Genomic DNA, 17,387 nt, shown 5'->3' with positions numbered 1-17,387 from the left:
GACGAGGCAGCGTGGTGGAGGGAAGAGCTGTCAGTGCGACTGATTCAGAGGCCTACCTGTGCCTCTGTGACCCTGAGCAACTTCAACTCTCAGGATCTGCTTCTGCATCTGTTTTGGAGACAGCAGTGTCGTCTGTCGAGGTATGAGGAATACATTAGGGAACATACGTGAAGTCCCTATCACAGTGTCTGGGACACAATGGACCTCCCAAGAGGATGGCCTGTTAGAATGGACTCTGAGCACCTTCTCTTCTATGCAGGCCCTCTCTTTATCACAGGGCCTTCCAGACATGATACCTGTTATCAACGCCCCATCTTATTCCTGAGAATGGAATAACTCAGCTGCCAAGACTGCAAGCTTCTCCAGCTTGTTTTTGAAGCTGAAAGAGGGTGACTCCATTCCCCGCTGGTTCACCTACCCATTCCCAGCTGACCGCAGGGGGGTTTGGCCACCACGTGCACCTGCGTACTGTGTCTGCCTGCAGTTACCAAAAGGCACCCATGAGCAGATAACCAGGGGAAGAAAGTCTGACTTGGTGCTTCAGAGGATCTACACAGACTTCTGCTGAGTTTGCTGTTTGCTTCTACTCTGAGTAGCTTTTTATTAAGGTTGAGGGTAAATTCTTTTTAAGAAGTATTAATAGTTTTTTTAAATGAATCATTCCTTTTCCTTTCCTCCAATGTCCCAGGACTTCTTAAAAAGCTGGGGGTTTGGCCAGGTGTGGTGGCTCATGCCTGTAATCCCAGCACTTTGAGAAGCCAAGGCAGGAGGACAGCTTGAGGCCAGGAGTTCAAGACCAGCCTGGGCAACATAACAAGACTCCATCTCTGAAAAACAAAACAAAAATTAGCAGGGTGTGGTGGCATGCACTGTGGTCCCACGTACTTGGGAGGCTGAGGTGGGTGGGTCACTTGAGCTCAGGAGGTCGAGGCTGCAGTGAGCTATGATCACACCACTGCACTCCAGCCTGGGTGACAGAGTGAGACTCCATCTAAAAACAAAACAAAACAAAACAAAACAAAACATCTAGGTCGGGCACAGTGGCTTATGCCTGTAATTCCAGCACTTTGGGAGGCTGAGGTAGGTGGATCACTTGAGGTCAGGAGTTTGAGACCAGCCTTGGCAACATGGTGAAACCCTGTCTCTACTAAAAATACAAAAATTAGCTGCGCATGGTGGCGGGTGCCTGTAATTCCAGCTACTAGGGAGGCTGAGGCAGGAAAATTGTTTGAACCTGGGAGGAGGAGGTTGCAGTGAGCCGAGATCACGCCATTGCACTCTAGCCTGGATGACAGAGACTCTATCTCAAAAAAAAAAAAAAGAAAATATATATAAAATATAAATTAAAAAGCTGGGGTTTTGCCAATGACTCTTTTTTTTTTTTTTTGAGATGGAGCCTCGTTGTGTCATCCAGGCTGGAGTGCAGTGGTGCGATCTCGGCTCACTGCAAGCTCTGCCTCCTGGGTTCACACCATTCTCTTGCCTCAGCCTCCCGAGTAGCTGGGACTACAGGCGCCTGCTACCACGCCTGGCTAATTTTTTGTGTTTTGTTTAGTAGAGACGGGGTTTCACCGTGTTAGCCAGGATGGTCTCGATCTCCTGACCTCGTGATCCGCCCGCCTCGGCCTCCCAAAGTGCTGGGATTACAGGCGTGAGCCAATGCACCCGGCCCCGACTTATCCATTTTTTAATGAAATAACTGGAGCAGCCCAGGAATGGTTTTGAGATCGAGCAGGTGGCTGCTGCCAGAGTCCCCTCTTCTCTTTGAAGGCAACTGTGGCGTCTAGGCTGGGCTGTGTGTTGCCTGGAGTTTGTCTGCTTCCCCAGGCTTTGGGAAATGCAGGTATGCACAGCAGGAATGTTTGTTTAGCACAAATCTGATGTCAAGAGGAAGTGGTCTCCCTCCTCACTTGTCCCTGAAGTAAACACAGAGATAGCAGTTAAACAGGAAAGGCTGCAGGCTCAGTGCTGCTCCCCCCTCCTCTCCGCTCCCTTTTAGAAGGTATTGAGTCTCCAGCCAGTTGCAGGAAACCTGCCACTTTTCCATTCACAATGCAGCTGCCTAGCTCTCTATATGGTGAGGACTGGAGTTCGACCAGATTTCTGATGAAAAGACAAAGCCCCTGGAAGCAGTGGGCCTCCAGTTGTGACGAAGCCCTTAGGTCTGCAGTGGGAGCTGTGCCCTCTGCTCGCTACCCTCTCAGCATGCAGCCTCTAAACACAGCCACTCAAGCTGGCAGCCCACCTCAGCCTTGGCTTTGGTAGGGTGGCTGGATTGGGTGCAGCTTCAGCTACAAAATGAAACAAGAGCTCAGTGCTCCCTGGGTATAGCTAGAGAGAAACCTCTTCCAACGAAGAAAAAGCCCCCCTTTCTCAACAAATGTCACAAGCCTGTGCTGACAGCTCCTTAGAACGGCGTCTTGTCCACAGCTCTCTTGAGGGCCTACCACAGTGTCCAACTCTGAGGAGAGGAGGTGCTCAATAACGTGACTGAGCGAATAAATGCACAAAGGGGTGGCTCTGAATGTCCCACAAGAGACCAAGCAAATCATCGGGAATTTGGCCTTAGCCCTAACCTGCCCAATTCCTCCTGAGGGAGGGTGCCCCCATCACTGCATCCTCAGGAGAGTAAGCTTAAAAGCCAGCTCCGTGAAGAGGCTGTAATGGAAGGAGAAAAGCATCACAACACCATGGTTTTCCAAGTGTTAGCCATTTATAAATAAGTACATTTGCTTTCATACATACAGTTCATTGTACAGATGACAATCTGTATACATGGGGCAGGAAAATGCATTCATTTGAACTTTTCACATCTATCTCACACAGCTCACATGTACAGACAATAAAACTGCTCAAGCAAGTACAGCAAAGGAAAATGTCTTTCCTTATACACAGGGGTAGATGCCTCTGTGGGGTGTGGGGCATCCCCACTGCGCGGCTTCACAACTGTGTGGTGTTCAATATATCAGGAGAACAAACATGCATTGGATAATATACTGTACAGAGAAAGTCCTTTACATCTGAGTCATAGAAAACCTAAAGGAAAACTAAGTGCATTAAAGCTTTTTCCAGCAAGTGTCTTGAAAGGACAGCAAAGAGGAGGAAGAATCAAAATCATATTAGTACAAATCACTCTTTAATTGTAGACTGTACATGTCTGTACTAATTAAAATCATCTTGGATTTGGAGGAGACAGAACAGAGACAAAGATGCTGTGCTAGATGGAAAGGAGGCCACACCTGAAAAGGCACCTGCCCTGAGCCTGATGAGGAACTGGCCTCACTCAGCAGGAATCAGCCAAAGGAAACAAAAAACAAAACAAAACCAGAACAGGAAGTGTAACTTACAGGATTTCCAAAATCACCTGTGAATGAAGTGGAGATCTGGAGCCGGCATCTCTTAACTTTTTTTTTTTCCCCCAGTAAATTGGTATGCAATAAGGCAGGTACATTCAAGTACTGAATTTTCCAGAATTAACTCTTGTCTGGCTCTGGGGACCAAAGGGATTGAGTTGGGCCCCCTCTAACCAGACTTTCTGGTTAGCGATTAGCAAAAGAAAAATTCAGCCAGCAAGTGCTACAAAAACAAAGCAGCTAGGGCACTTCCGTTCCACAGAGTAGGTCTATCTGGAAAAATGAGCGCGGCGCTGGCCTTATCTCTATGCATCCAGCGGCAGCCCGGCAAGTCAGCTCAGCGTCGGTATCAGAGTCAGCAGGAGGCAATGAGATGATGGGGTGAGGAAACATGAAAGTAACACTTGATTTTTGGTGTCCAATTATGCGTTCATTTGGTACTGACTTTCAAAGCTCTGACTGTGGCCACCATGTGGCCACAAGCATCTCAGGGTGGCTCATCTGCTGTGAGGCTTTGGACACCGAAATGAAGGTTACCAACACTTCAGCCCTTGAGTGGTCTGTATGACAAAAGGAGTTGATGAAAACCCAGTGATTATTCAAGTAGCTCTGCACAGTGGCTCCACCAGCCCCATTGTGCTTGTGTCCAGGCCCCCAGCCAGCCACCTTTTCTTGGGAGCAGCCAGAGCTGAGTTCAAGGCATTGCATGGTGAAGGGTTCCATGACACGTCTTTGCAGGTAGCTCTTGCCCCTAAGCCCTTTGTTCATTGCTGTTAAGTCATGGTAGATGGTCGGTCTGGAATTCCTAGAGGAAGAGGAGAAAGAGCTGCACCTCCCAGTGAGCAAGCAGCAGGACCGCACAGCCCTCGGTGTGGAGGCAGCAGCCGGCTGCCTTTGCAGGTCGGTTTCTTGAGAAATGGGCAGCCCAGGAACAGACAGGCAGGGTGGGCGAGGCTGCTGGGCACTGGGAGCATCAAGAGGAGGCTGGGCACAGGGGCGGGCACCTCTTGCTCCCTGGGATAGCCTGTTCCATTTTGTGGCAAAGATTCAGTGAGCACTGGTTTTGTCCAAGGCATTTCTGCAGTAGAAAAATAACTCTCTCTGAATCAAACCACCCAACTGTGACGCTTCTGGAGTTATAAAAGCTGGAGGCTGAGAGGAACTGAGAGGAGGGAGGCTCATGGGGAAGAAGGGGCTTCTCCATGTACCCATCCCTCTACCAGAGCAAGGGAGCTCTGGTCAACCTTTTCCCAGCCTCTGCCTGGCTGAAGTCCAAAGCATGTAGTGTTCAAAGAGTTCGTCTTGCACAACTGGCACAGATGCACGAAGACCCCTTCCAGGCCTCTGTTCCCTTCTCCTGAACCTCTGAGCCCGCTTGCCTGTTGCCCTGGAAGCAGCTCCTCTCTCCCGAGGGGATGCCGCGGTTCTTTGCTACAAAACAAGCGCAGTGCAGAGCCACAGTGACACCTAGTGGTAAACTATGGTGAAGCACAAGTGACATCCACATAGCCCACTGTACGTGACTAAACTCTAAGGAAAAATACTTATGGATATTAAATTAGATACTGATTAATTTTTAATTTTTTCTATTGGGTACATCTCTGGAATATAAAAATACCAATATTTAGAGAGGGGCTCATAAACTACTATACAATATAAGGACTGAGAATACCTTTCTCTAAGCTGTTCTGTTTACAATAATTTAGGAAAAGTGTTTAATAATCCAGGCTTAACTACATTAGCAAACTCGTATATCTGGACAACGACCTGGGGTACTGTACATGATTCTAATTAGTGGAATTTTCCTGAGCCATCGAGTTTAAGTTATACACATCTAAAAAGAGGGGCACATGGGGGAGGAGCGAGAAGGGTTTGTGCTCTATTAACTTGGGACTTTAATAGTGCACATCTGCAACCCGGACAAGATACAACAGCAGATACAAAATGGTCTCCATTTTGTCATGCCAAATTCTCATGTTACACAGGTTTTCCCTTTACTTTGTAAATAAACATTAATTGTTAATTGTTAATTGTGTGCCTTACTGATCCAGTAGATAAAGTAACCGTGTCTCAGGAGTCCCTAAGAACATTGCTGGAAAAGCACTTTAAAATCACTGCAAATATTTTTCATATTAAAAAATTCTTAATCTTTTTGATGCTTATATACAACAGTTATTTCTTGTGCTATAAATGTTGTGATCCACTGCTTGATGTCTTTCCTTTCCTTTTTTCTTGAAAAATACACTAAAAGACAAAAGCGGTTCTGCTATTTTCTAATGAAGACATTACTCACACTTAAATATCCAGTACTTCAGTTACAAATTCAAACAGTAAAGTGCACCCATTTATAGACATGATGTGATAGAAACCCATTAGTGCAAGAATCCTGGGCCAATGGAACATACAACTTGGTGAGAAACCTATTAAACTGAAGTTTGTCACCTCTGTCCTCCATTTCAGGGTGATATGAATTGAGTAAGTTTCATCTGAAACATCTCCTCCCACCTGAAGCCAGACATGGACTCAGCGAGTGTTTGCTGCTGGGGAAGGGGCAGCTCTGAAATACAGTACTCGGATCATTCCATGGCAGTGAAGTAGCAAACAGGGCACAGGGCACAGGCAGTCTGCTTGTAAGGAAAAACGTCTCCTGCCCCAACAAGCTCTGGTTGGCATATTCTAGTCAAAAACAACTGGCATGCAGCAGTGATACCTACTCCCTCTTATGATGGCCAAAAAGAATGGCATTTTGACTGTTGACATTTTAGGTGTTTTGCCCATAGGGTATAGGCCCTAAATCTTTTTGTCCTGGAAAACTGAGAGACCCTGGGGAGAAGCGGCATCAGTGGCATATTTGTAAAGCTACAGGACCTGCTCATTCGCCTGGACAGGTGAGTGTGGGTGGATGTGTGGCGTTTCAAATGAGCAGGAGCACTTTTCTAACAGACACTGAGAAATTCTTCAAAATGCAGTGGCTCCTCAGCGAGAGGCGGTTGTAAGGAGTAAGATGCAAAGAGGCCAGCAGTGCTGAGACCTGGCCAAAAAGCAATCTGAGAGGCCACTGGGCTCCTGGCTAGAGGATGCCGCTAGAGCTACACATTTCATCTTCCTGATGTGAGAGAGAGGGGTATAGAGATGGAGAGAGGACGCTGATGCCTACCCTGGTCTAGCTGAGAAGGCGTCGCTGATACCCACCCTGGTCTAGCTGAGAAAGCAGTCCTTAGGTATCAGGGAGGGTGGAAAGAGGCTGGGGCTTGAGTTAGTCCCGCTATTTGCTTTCAGCACAAAGAGACAAGTCCTGGCCTGTTTTAGGTTTGGGGGTGGAGAGGTCCGTCTATTTGGCAGAATCTAAATTAGTAAAGAAATGCTTCTGATCTCAGGTTCATGCTCCCTGTGTCTTAATGATCCCTTCAAAGGGCACTTACTTACTTACTTACTTACTTACCAGACACATGGGACTGGTCACAGCCAGATTTTTATTCAGGAAACTGCCCTTCCTGCAGCCCTTCCCTAACAGAGCAGAATGATTCCTAATAACAGAGAACGAATGCTCCTTTGTTTCGTTTCAGTTGCTTAGTTTGTTGGGTTGTTTAGTTGTAAGGGCTGATGTACAGCCAGTGCCAGGCCTGTGCCAAGGCTTTGGTTCCAATGTTCTTGCTATCCACTCAATAGTGGCCTCGCTCACTCAAAGGTCAGCCTACCAAATGACCACGAGACCTAGAAGATGTGTACAGTGACCAGATCAGAAGCTTGCTATCTCATGCCCCCACCCAGGGCTACAAAACAGGGCTGAAAGGGGTCTTTCTTCACCCTGAAACAGTTTTTGCTGTGTCTGACTTTAAAATATCACACTCTTATAAATACTCCTAGAAAAAGAAAAGAAACAGTTCCTGTAATAATAATCAAACTATAGATCTCAAAATGGAAGTAGACAACAACGGGCATGACCCTGGGTGGAAATACTGGGACTCAGTCTCATGGTCCCAAGAGATTCCAATCTGCTTCTGAAAGAAACAATTTCTGTATGACACCATCTGGGTTTACAGAAAGACGGCCACTAGAACAAAATCTGGCTGTAGGTGAAGATCCAACTAACGGGATTGTCACACCAGCCAGCCTTCAGTTAGAGTTTCCTTTTAGTGGAGTATGACACTCAGTGATGTATCAGGATCTAAAAAGTAGATGTCTCCAGAACAGACTTCCTATAGCCTTTCACTGAGAATCCAGAACAATCTTTTTTGTTTTTCTATGTATTCATTTCCTCCCCAACCCTGGAAAAGCAGCAGCTTTTAGTGGTTGTCGGCTAAAAATCTAGAGAAGAACTCTCAGTGAATTCTCTTAATAGCCACAATTCTCATCTAATTTCCTTGGCTGACTGCAATATTTAAAGGGCTGGCTGTTTTTGACATGTTCCTACAATGCCTCTTGGAAAATCAATGTAGTGACATTTTACATAATTATATTGGGGTTTTCTTCCAATTTAGCACTTAATTCTTCTCTCTCTGATCCTTTTACCCCCTAGGAAGACCAGCAATAATCCTAATGCACACTGTAGACCTGGTGGCTGCAGGGCGCTGGCGGTCTGGGGAGGGACCACAGCATGAGAATGCGCTGCGGCTGGCTGTGTGGGTGACACTGGCTAAGAATGCAAAGGCAAAGGGGCATCACACTCTTTCTAAAATTTCTAGAAGAAAACGAACAGGAACACCTTATTTTTTAAAAAAGGAAAAAGACAATTACACAACAAGAACATCAGTGAAAGCGATTGTCTCCTGGAAAAAGCTGACCAGTGTGTCTGATCTCCCTGGGTTAAAGCACACGGCACGAAAATCTCCTCGTTGGCATCTGAAGAGAGGGAGAGAGCATGTGGCTGGGCACAGACAAGAGAAACTGAAGTCCTGGCTCCCGGGAGGCCGCTTCCCAGTCGGCTGCATGCAAAGGATTTCAGCATGTGGGCTGCCACCTCTGAACACCACACAGAAACTACATGAGAAATTAAGCCAGAGAACTACCTCAAATGTGGAAACCAAGCCTGAAAATGTGCAGTGAAAACATATGGGTCTCACTCCAACAAAACGTCTTTTAAACATTAGACTCCACAAATGGTCTCTTTGGTTTGATAGGGGATGTCTGCCCTTGCCGAGAGTCTCGGGACAGCTGCCTGTACAGATTGTCCTGGTATGCCTGAGCCACAGGTAGAGTCCGAGCTACCTTCACATCGGGATAGGAGGAGGCCTGGCTGACTCGCTCCAAGAGGTCTCCGCGAGACCCATTAGCCAGCATCCCATGGGGGCTGTAATAATCGTCCTCCAGCAAATGGCCATTCTGTGCATTGTTGGTTTTGTTATAAAAGGCAATGTTGCTGATGGATGATGGTGGACTGAAGGACTCGGGCTGAGGCAGGTTGCCTGGAGACGTGGGACTGAGGACGGTGTCCACGGATGACACTGCCCAGGTCCGATTCTGCTGGTGGAGGTGGGGGTACTGCTGAGTCCGTGCTGTTTTATCTATGATCCCCATGAATGGTGTGGTCCTGGATCGAGTGGGCTCACTGGGGTAACCTCCTTGAGTTGGAGACACTGGCGACAGCTCGTCACATGACCTCTCATATGCGGGTTTCAGTGGGATCTCCATTTGCTGGATGGAAGAAGATGGCCGGAAGGTCGGAGTTAGGTTGGAGGTGGAGGAGATACTATTGCTAGATGGAGAGAAGCGAAGGCCTACACTTTGGGAATGCAGCAACGGCCTAGGAGTTGGCGGGTGCGGTTTGATTTCGTTAGGGTTGACGCTGATAGGTCTTCTGATTAAATGTGACACATCAGGGGAACCTAGTTGGCTGGAGGAGCGCTCCAGATCTAGTTTTGAGTGACAGACTGGGTAATAGGATGCTGACTGGCTGCGTCCGATCTGTGGTGTCTGGCTGTATCTCACGCCACCTCGGTATGCTGAGGAAGGTCGCTGTGGAAGATCCTCTTTGGTCAATCCTCCGTGCTGACAGATGGCGCCTGCACTCAGGCTGGCTTGGACATGCTGCACCGGCCTCCCATCCCCTACGATTCCCCCAATTGACCCTTGATAAACCAACCGGCTCTGGCTGACTCCTATGTCTCCTTGTGAAGACTGGTATTTACTGGCCATTGAATGGGCTACTTGGCCATAGGCTCCTGTGGGGATGACAGTGCTTGAATGGACAGCTGGGCTAGGCTGGTTACTTCTCACAATCTGGGCCTTGGCAGGCTGTAGCCTGAGCCCTTGCTGGGGAACTGCCACAGGGAGCTGAGGCATCTGGTAGGGCCGCTGGGCCATTTTGGATAATGGAGATTTGGGTCTGCCAGGAAGCTGACTGACGTTTGTTTCCTGCTGATAGCGCACGGGTGAACCAGACTGGGATCTATAGACGCTCATACTTTCAGCTGGAGGGCTAGCCCGATACTGAGGCCCTCTCCGGAGAGGGGAAGGGGGAGGGCTTGGGTATTCTTTGCCCTGCCCTCCCACAGGAGGGGGGCTGAAACGGTAAGATCCTCCCTGATGAGCCGGGGAAGTGTGTGGTGGGCTAGGCCTGTAATGTGAGTTCTGATGAGTTGGAGAAAGGGCAGGTGAGGTGGACTGATAGGTCTGTCTAGTGGGAGAGCCTACAGAACTACTGGACCGGAAGTCAAAAACCTGATGAGAGCCAAGAGGTGAGCTGGAGATGTAGGCTGAATCCCGATGCGGGGGAGAGGAGGGTGGGCTCTGGATGACCGGGAGCCCCTGGCTGGGCCGGGCCTCTGTCTGGAGGCCAATGGAAACATTTTCAACATCCTGTTCCAGGTACTCCTCCTCGAATATATCCTGTACAGAGTATATGTCTTCATGCTGTGGTTCAGGTTCTGCTTCTTCTGGCAACTGTTGCTGAGGCTGCGGTGGTGGCGGTGGTGGCGGTGGCTGCTGTGGCTGCTGCATCTGTCTACACTCTTCTTCCACTCTCAGCAGAAGTCTCTGGATCTCACGGTTGTTGGGACACAGCTTGATGGCCTCGTTCAGGTCCTCTAAGGCTGCTGCGAACTGTCTGCTTGACAAAATGTGAACACAGGAACTGGAGTTATTCTGAATCCAGAGAAATCACCAAGAGCTGAGAACATGGTCACTATCTCAGAGAGCTGTGGTGGCGTCTGTGGGTCTGGGGTGTTTCGGTTTAGTTGGATTTATAGGGAAGGAAACAGGAAGACTCATTCTGGAAGAGTCCGAATGATTCTCTAACCCATTCGGCCTCCATCTTCCTTCTGGCCTCTCTGGGAATAGTGGAGAAATGCCCCATTGTGTCAGTCCAGCCAGGCCCTTCGGGAAGTTGTTTTGGTGCCCAAACACACACCAGGCAGCATGAGAGTTGGGGGGGGTTGTCATTTACAGGGTCACTGTCAAGTAGCTTAGGAACAAAAAAACACTACATATGTAAAAATCTTGCTGATCCAGCAGGAATTTTTCTTTATATTCTTAATATTTTAGCTCCAAATTTCAGGCCTTTTCTACTCTAGGCAAGAACCCTGTCCTCTGCCCTTTCTAACCCTCATCTCTCAGAATTGCTGTCTCCATTTGCTCTATCAAAGTGGGGCAGGCATTAGGCTTGCTGACTACGTCACTCGAGGCTGGAGCTGAGCTGACTCCAAGGAGACTCTAATTTACAAATGAAGAAATGAACTGTCAGAGACATTCCCATCTTCTCTACTAATATCACCTGACAGGGGCAACTGGCCTTGTGAAAAAGGAACTATCCAGAGGGAAGGAGAATTTGAGTCAGGTTTCTGTGAGGACTTTGTTACCCCAGCTAGATAAGAGTGCAATCACTGCCACCACCATCACTAGCCTCAACCTGGGTGTGATTTTCAGGACCATATGCCCCTGGTCATAGCAGTGAACCTGAAGCAGTTCTTTCCCATGCAGCTGGGGAGAAAGAGGGCAGGAGGCATAAGAGACAGTGACAAGTTACACAAAGATCACTGATGGCAGGGTTCTAGGTTCTTCTGGGAGCTTTTCTGCCCAGTGGCCAAACTACAGCAGATGGGCACAAGGAATGTGGAATGGTGTTCTCTTGGGTCCTCTCCATCCTGGCAGCAAGGACCTCCTGACTCTGTGTGTGTGTGGTGGGTGATGGTTTAGGTGGAAGAGGGTCTGATGCCACCAGACTTGAGGAGAGCCCCAAAGGGAAGACTAACTAATCTGGGATTCCTCAAACGCCTATGGGAGAAGGAAGAGGAACCTGTGATGTTAAGTGAACCATCCTACTTTCCCTCTAAAGGGGGGGGTGGGGTGCTCTGCTTAAGTGATTTCTTTAAGTCGCTGTTGTCTCTTTATGCTAGCTGCTCTAGGGGTTGAAAAATGCCTGAGAGACGGCAGAGGCTTCTTGGAAGAAGCTGCCATTCTCCAGTGAAAAAGTGTTTTTCTCCCGAAGTGAAACATTCGTGGTCTCCACAGCCCAGCAGATTTGCCGATCTCGAGCTGAGGGCTGTGCTATGGGAGCCATCCCCAAAGCTTGGCCCTGACGGTTCTCAAGGACAGAGATGTATTTGGGTACATATGCCCCAGGGTGGCCGACGCTGCCTTGGCCAAATTTTCAGAAAAGAGACCTCTTGCTTTCACCCTCTCTCTCTCTCCTCACCTGCTGCTGCGTTTTGCCCTTGCTCTCGCATAGTAAGCTTCATAAGATTTCGGTTTCAGCTCCAGGGCCTTAGTAGCAAATTCCTCCGCCATTCCAAAATCCTGTCATTACAATAGGTGTGCAAATGAGTCATTGATGAGATATAAAAAAATAGACAACTTGGGAATAAAACAAATTATTTGTACATTTTTTGACATTCATGGATGGAACGCCTGGGACGCTAGACGTGCCTGACATGGCTCTAGCCGTGGGGCCTGTGGACTGAAAGTTCCTTCTGCCTTTGTCCTGTGTACCCCTGCGACTGCTCACTGGACTTTATCTGCCCAGAATATTAAAATAGTTTTAATTTTCCCTCTTTTTGCCTTTCTAATAAAGTTCTCAGCCCGGAAGCCAAACACCAACCCTTTCCAGTGAAGCTCCTGAAGTTATCCATGCATGTAGGAGGCAAACGCACACAAGTCCAGACTTCGTGTGGACGCTGGTCTGAGCCCCACACCTTCCTGCTACACGCACTACACTTTGGATTTCTAAGGGACAGGTGAGAAGGTATCCTGTAAAGTCCAGGAGGATGACGTCTGTAAAGGAAACTGCACTGACTACGGAGACTAGAGGGAGAGGGGGTGTCAGACAGACCTGGGTTCAATTCTCTGACCAGCTTCATAACCCCCAAGTGTATGGTGTATTTTCTCATCCATACCTACCCCAGAGGTAGGATCAAGTGTGATACAGTATTTAAAAGCCCTGCACAGTTCCTGGCACATAGTAGGCGCTCATTAATTATCGTTTTCTTTCTATTTCACAGAGGCTTCTCTGATCTGTTCCTTTTCTTAACTGGTTCCTTACTTAGGAAACACTTAAAATTAAAAATAAAACAAAACAAGAGAAGACCCCGGCTGTGACTGAGGTCTGTGCTCTCCCTCGAGGAACATGCTCACAGGGATGTCATTCCGAGAACCCCTGGGAACAGAGACTGGCGGGTGGGGTGGGGAACAATGCTGACTAGGCAGCCTATGGTTTTTAGTATTCCCTTAAATACTAAGCTAAAAGAGAGGGTTTTCCCCTTCTTTTAGTGTCAAAGCCACAGTATAGCATGGTAGCCTCTGGTTATAGTCATGAGTCGTAAGGCAGAAAACAAGGCCTTGGGCAGAACAAAGGCCCTGGGGCATAGGTAAAAAAATTTTTTAAAAGTTGATGGGAAATCGTCTACCTAAGAAGACAGACATCTGGTGTTTGGCACAGTATTGGCCCAGGAGATGATTAACAACCGCTTCTGAACAAATGTGGAGCTAGAAAGAATTTCAGCTTTTATGGGTCAACCTCTATCCCTGCTCTGCTTCCAGCCTTACCCTTTTATTTGTTCTTTTGGGACCATCATTATTCCTAAAAATATGAGGGCATTTTTAAAAAGTCTATTATTTAGTAGGGAAAAGAGATCAGTGGGTTGGCAGCAACTTCTGAGCTTTGCCTCATCCTCATCGGCTGGTGCCAGGGGAGGCCTTGGTGCTGTTCCTTTCATTTCACAGGAGACCCCGTGAGCATGAAAACCTGTCTCCCGAGACCGCCACCTTCTCCCTTCCCAGGGTTGGGGGGCCTCTTCCACATCCCCACTTCCCTCAGCACCCTGGAGCAACTCTGCCTCAGAGGGCCATGGCCGTATTCTCTGAGACAGTCAGGTTTAACTCTGCCTCTGAGGGTCATGGCTGTGTTCTCTGAGACAGTCAGGTTTAACTCTGCCTCTGAGGGTCATGGCTGTGTTCTCTGAGACAGTCAGGTTTAATTCTGCTTCTGAAGGTCATGGCTGTGTTCTCTGAGACAGTCAGGTTTAACTCAGGCTCCTTCCAGTGTCAGGGTTTAGGGTCTGGAATGGATGATCTAAAGGTTACACAGGCAGATCTTTGAAGATCCCTGGCCATGAGGTTCAAATCTTGCTTCTGTCCAGCTAAGTTTTTAATTGATCAATACATCTGTTTGGCTTGGATTATTTTTATCTCCTGAGGAACTGTGAGACCTCAGGCTGGTGGATGTCAGAGACTCCTGACACAATCTTAGCTATTTCCAAAACCTGAGAGAGGGTTCTTGGCTTGGAGTGTCTTTATGTTGAAGGGCAGTGGCTGAGGGAGCAGTGTCTGGGGACATCTGAGATGGGTCTGCAAGGTAGGCAGGAAGGACCGCAGCTTACCAGGGAGATGATAAAGGTCCAGGGGGAGTTCTGAGATTCCCTCTAGGACAAGAAGGGACATAGCATGCTGGGATACAAAGATGAGGAAAGAGGCAAAAAGTTCAATAGCCTCAGAAATTAAACCTTCAAGACCATGGTCCGAGCCCTCTTCTTAGCCCTTCTTCAAATGACAAGGGAATATACCTGAGAGTAATGACTACAATTCACATCTAATTGCAACTGGAATTCTAGTGACCACTGCTCTCACATTTTCCCAAAGACCAGAACACTGACTTGGTGGTATGGCGGTGGGAAAGATGGTATCCTCATCACTTTCAGTGAAATTATGAACATTCAGAAAGCTGCAAAGTACTCGCAGCATTAATTTCTTTACAGTTTGAGATACAGATTGTACTTAGACTTGATTTCTTTCAAATTGCAAATGTCAGTGCTCTGTGAAGGACAACCAAGTTCCAAATGGGGCAGAGGAGGATTTCAGGGGCCTGGTAAAAGCTAGTGAGTGACACGGGCTATCAGCTACCAGGATTGCAGAAAGGAGTTGGGGTGACAGGGACTTACGTTCATTTTCCTGCGACACCGAGAGAGGTTGAGGAGGAGAGACACCTTTAGTTCCCGGAAAGTTTTCAAGTCCTCACCAAACCCTTCTCTAGGGAACTTCTTCAGGGCGTACTGGTAGCGCTGGGCAGCTTCCTTTACTTTACCTTTCTAATGGGAGCACAAGATGGCGAAACACACAGTTGGTCTGCTGAACAGCTGAGGAAGTGTGGTCCCCACTCCCTTCCTCTTCTCAGCAGCTGTTACTAAGGGCTAACCCTCCCAAACGCCAGCCTAGAGAGGAGTTCTGGCCCTGATGGTGAAGGCAGAAGGGTCTAGTCTTTTCTATAGGAAACTCACCTGGCAGGAAAGGCAAGGTTGAGGGGATACCCAAGATACAAGCCAGGGAGACAAAGTCTTGGCAAATGGAAGGCCCTGGACCCTGACTTCCCAACTGGATTCCAAAGAGGCTGACCATGCTCATTTCAAAGTTCCTTTGCTCTCTAGAACACATATGACTTCCTAGTCCCAAGCACTCCAAAGTTATTACTTCCTCCTTAATTTCTGGCTTGTCTGGAGAACTGTTTTTTTGGTCTGACGTTCCACCTGGCCAGCCCTCTAGAAGTTACTCTCTTCCTCACGAAGGATGTGGGAGCTAAAGCAGTCTAGCGGTTGCTTCCCTAATCTCATGGCATAAAATAATACCAATCAGTGTTCCCCATTTTTGGAAAAGGCATGGAGTATGGTGGCGGTAGAAAGGTGAAGTTTAGAGTTTGTGATTCCATCTGATGTTGCAGGAGGGATTATCCAAGATGAAGTAAATCTATGACCAATTTAGAGATCTGGCCACAGCAACCTTGAACTTTTCTTCCACTTTGTATCTGAAAATCTATAAGCTGGGACCAGAAAGATGCAGGTGGCATCTCCCACCCCTTTAGCTGATCTTTATCCACTCTATTCCTTCTCTCTAGTTACAACTCCACAGGGATCCCAGTCTTTTACTTTTCCCTTAGCACCATTCACTAAGGAGAGATTTGGAGTCTTTCAAGGTAGAATTCTGAGGGGAACAATAATGGCACTGCATATTTTCATTAAGAGGACTCCTTGCCTCAGAACACCAGAAGTTATGCTATAACCAGGACATAACCTGAGAGTAATGCCATCGTGAAGTCCATAAATATGACATCTAGGGTAATGAGGACCTTCTTTGAAGTCACGTAAAATCAAGGTTGCGCCAGGACTTAAGCTTCCTGAAAGCCTGAGAGTCCTAGATTACCATGACTCATTCAAAGGGTACTTAGAAGATAGAATTTCGCTCCTAGGAACTTGTACACTCCTGACACAGGTGATAATAATATGCTTCACAACTATTTTTCCTTATCTTTTAGTCCTGGGGAAGTGTCAGTGATGCCTGCTGCCAAAAACTGGGTTGGATTTGTATGAAGCTTCGGGACAGGGTAATCCAGCTGATCCAGTGCGATGACTTTGACATGTAATAGACCAAGGAGTTCGTGTCAGGGTATGGAGCCTTCAACTTGGACTGTGAGTACAAAAAGACTCCACAGTTTTTGTTATTGTTGTCATTCAGTGAATGATTTCAAACAAATCTTATAATTGCTATTTGTCTTGGTTTCCTTATCTTATTCAAGGATGCTGATAAGCTATTGTTACTATATACTTTTAAATCTATGTATATATTATGACAAATGAAAGCTAGGATCAACATACTGGAAATAGCTATACTACATAATTTTACTTTGACTTGTCTCATGAGTTTCCAAATCCTACCTAACAGATTCCATGTAAAAATCGACAAAACCACCAGTAAGTGACCAGGTGAAACCAGGGCTTTAGGTTGATCAGCTGCAGGCAAGTATAGGCTACTCTTGCTCTCTTGGTAAGGTAGAACCCCAGGATCCCCAACATATGAGGCCATCACTGAGGAACAGTATTTTCCCTTTGCCTCTATGCAAAGGATGAGAATTATCAAGACTTTGGAAGATTCTACACGTGGAAAACAGTCAGTGGCTGTTCTGAAGAAACTGTGTCCCTCCCTCCCCTCACCTTATAAAACATGTCCCCCTCTTCCATCAGCTTGCTCAACAGGATGATCATGATGTCTGGTTTGGAGGTGGCCATCGCCCATGTGGCTGGACCTGTAGTGTACAGGATGCATGATGGGTAAAAAACTCATACAATGTAAGGGTGGTAGGAAGCTAGGTGAAAAAAATACCCTAGGGGAATTTCTGCTGAGAGAACAACTTGCTCCACAATTAGTACCTCATCTTTTAGACCTGGGAGTATTTTAGTAACTCCCACTGCCAAGAAGCTGCATTGGATTTGTATTCACCTTAAAATAAGAATACTGGAACCATGTGAGCCTGCCCCACGCGAGGGCAGCAAAGCCTGCATGCTGCATGTAGGCAGGCAATGGCTCAGTTTGGAATTATTTTAAATAAGGAAATTGGGAGAAAGGATTTATATTAAACATTACCACAGGATTTGAAAAATCCAAAAAGGGTAATTTATTTTGGATTTGGGACTCAAAACCCCCAGATGTTTAGCCTCTTAACTTTAAAATATGTACTTTGCAGAAGGGAAACCACTGATAACTCTAAAGTTTCCCTTAAATGATAAGTACCAACTAGGACTCCCCGGGATTCACTTTGAAGCAGGAGCACAGTTTGAA

At 47.2% G+C, this 17,387-nt stretch overlaps 1 protein-coding gene across 6 annotated transcripts in view; it reads right to left on the bottom strand.

Annotated features, from left to right (window-relative positions):
• Positions 1-2,694: 2,694 nt before the first annotated feature.
• The window catches only part of TANC2 (tetratricopeptide repeat, ankyrin repeat and coiled-coil containing 2), a 487,927-nt gene continuing 473,234 nt past the window's right edge, over positions 2,695-17,387 (bottom strand). For all 6 annotated transcript variants that reach the window (XM_063657089.1, XM_054458934.2, XM_063657088.1 and 3 more), the window contains 4 exons: positions 16,763-16,854; positions 14,723-14,869; positions 11,986-12,086; positions 2,695-10,398 (listed from right to left, as the gene is read on the bottom strand). In XM_063657089.1, coding sequence (XP_063513159.1) covers positions 8,433-10,398; positions 11,986-12,086; positions 14,723-14,869; positions 16,763-16,854 — 2,306 coding nt within the window. In that variant the 3' untranslated portion in view covers positions 2,695-8,432. The remainder of the gene's footprint in view (positions 10,399-11,985; positions 12,087-14,722; positions 14,870-16,762; positions 16,855-17,387) is intronic.

The sequence above is a fragment of the Pongo pygmaeus genome, chromosome 19, assembly GCF_028885625.2.
Source record: "Pongo pygmaeus isolate AG05252 chromosome 19, NHGRI_mPonPyg2-v2.0_pri, whole genome shotgun sequence".
NCBI lineage: Eukaryota > Metazoa > Chordata > Mammalia > Primates > Hominidae > Pongo > Pongo pygmaeus.
Note: the sequence above shows the minus strand (reverse complement) of the source record. Positions and strands in the feature narration are given on the sequence as shown.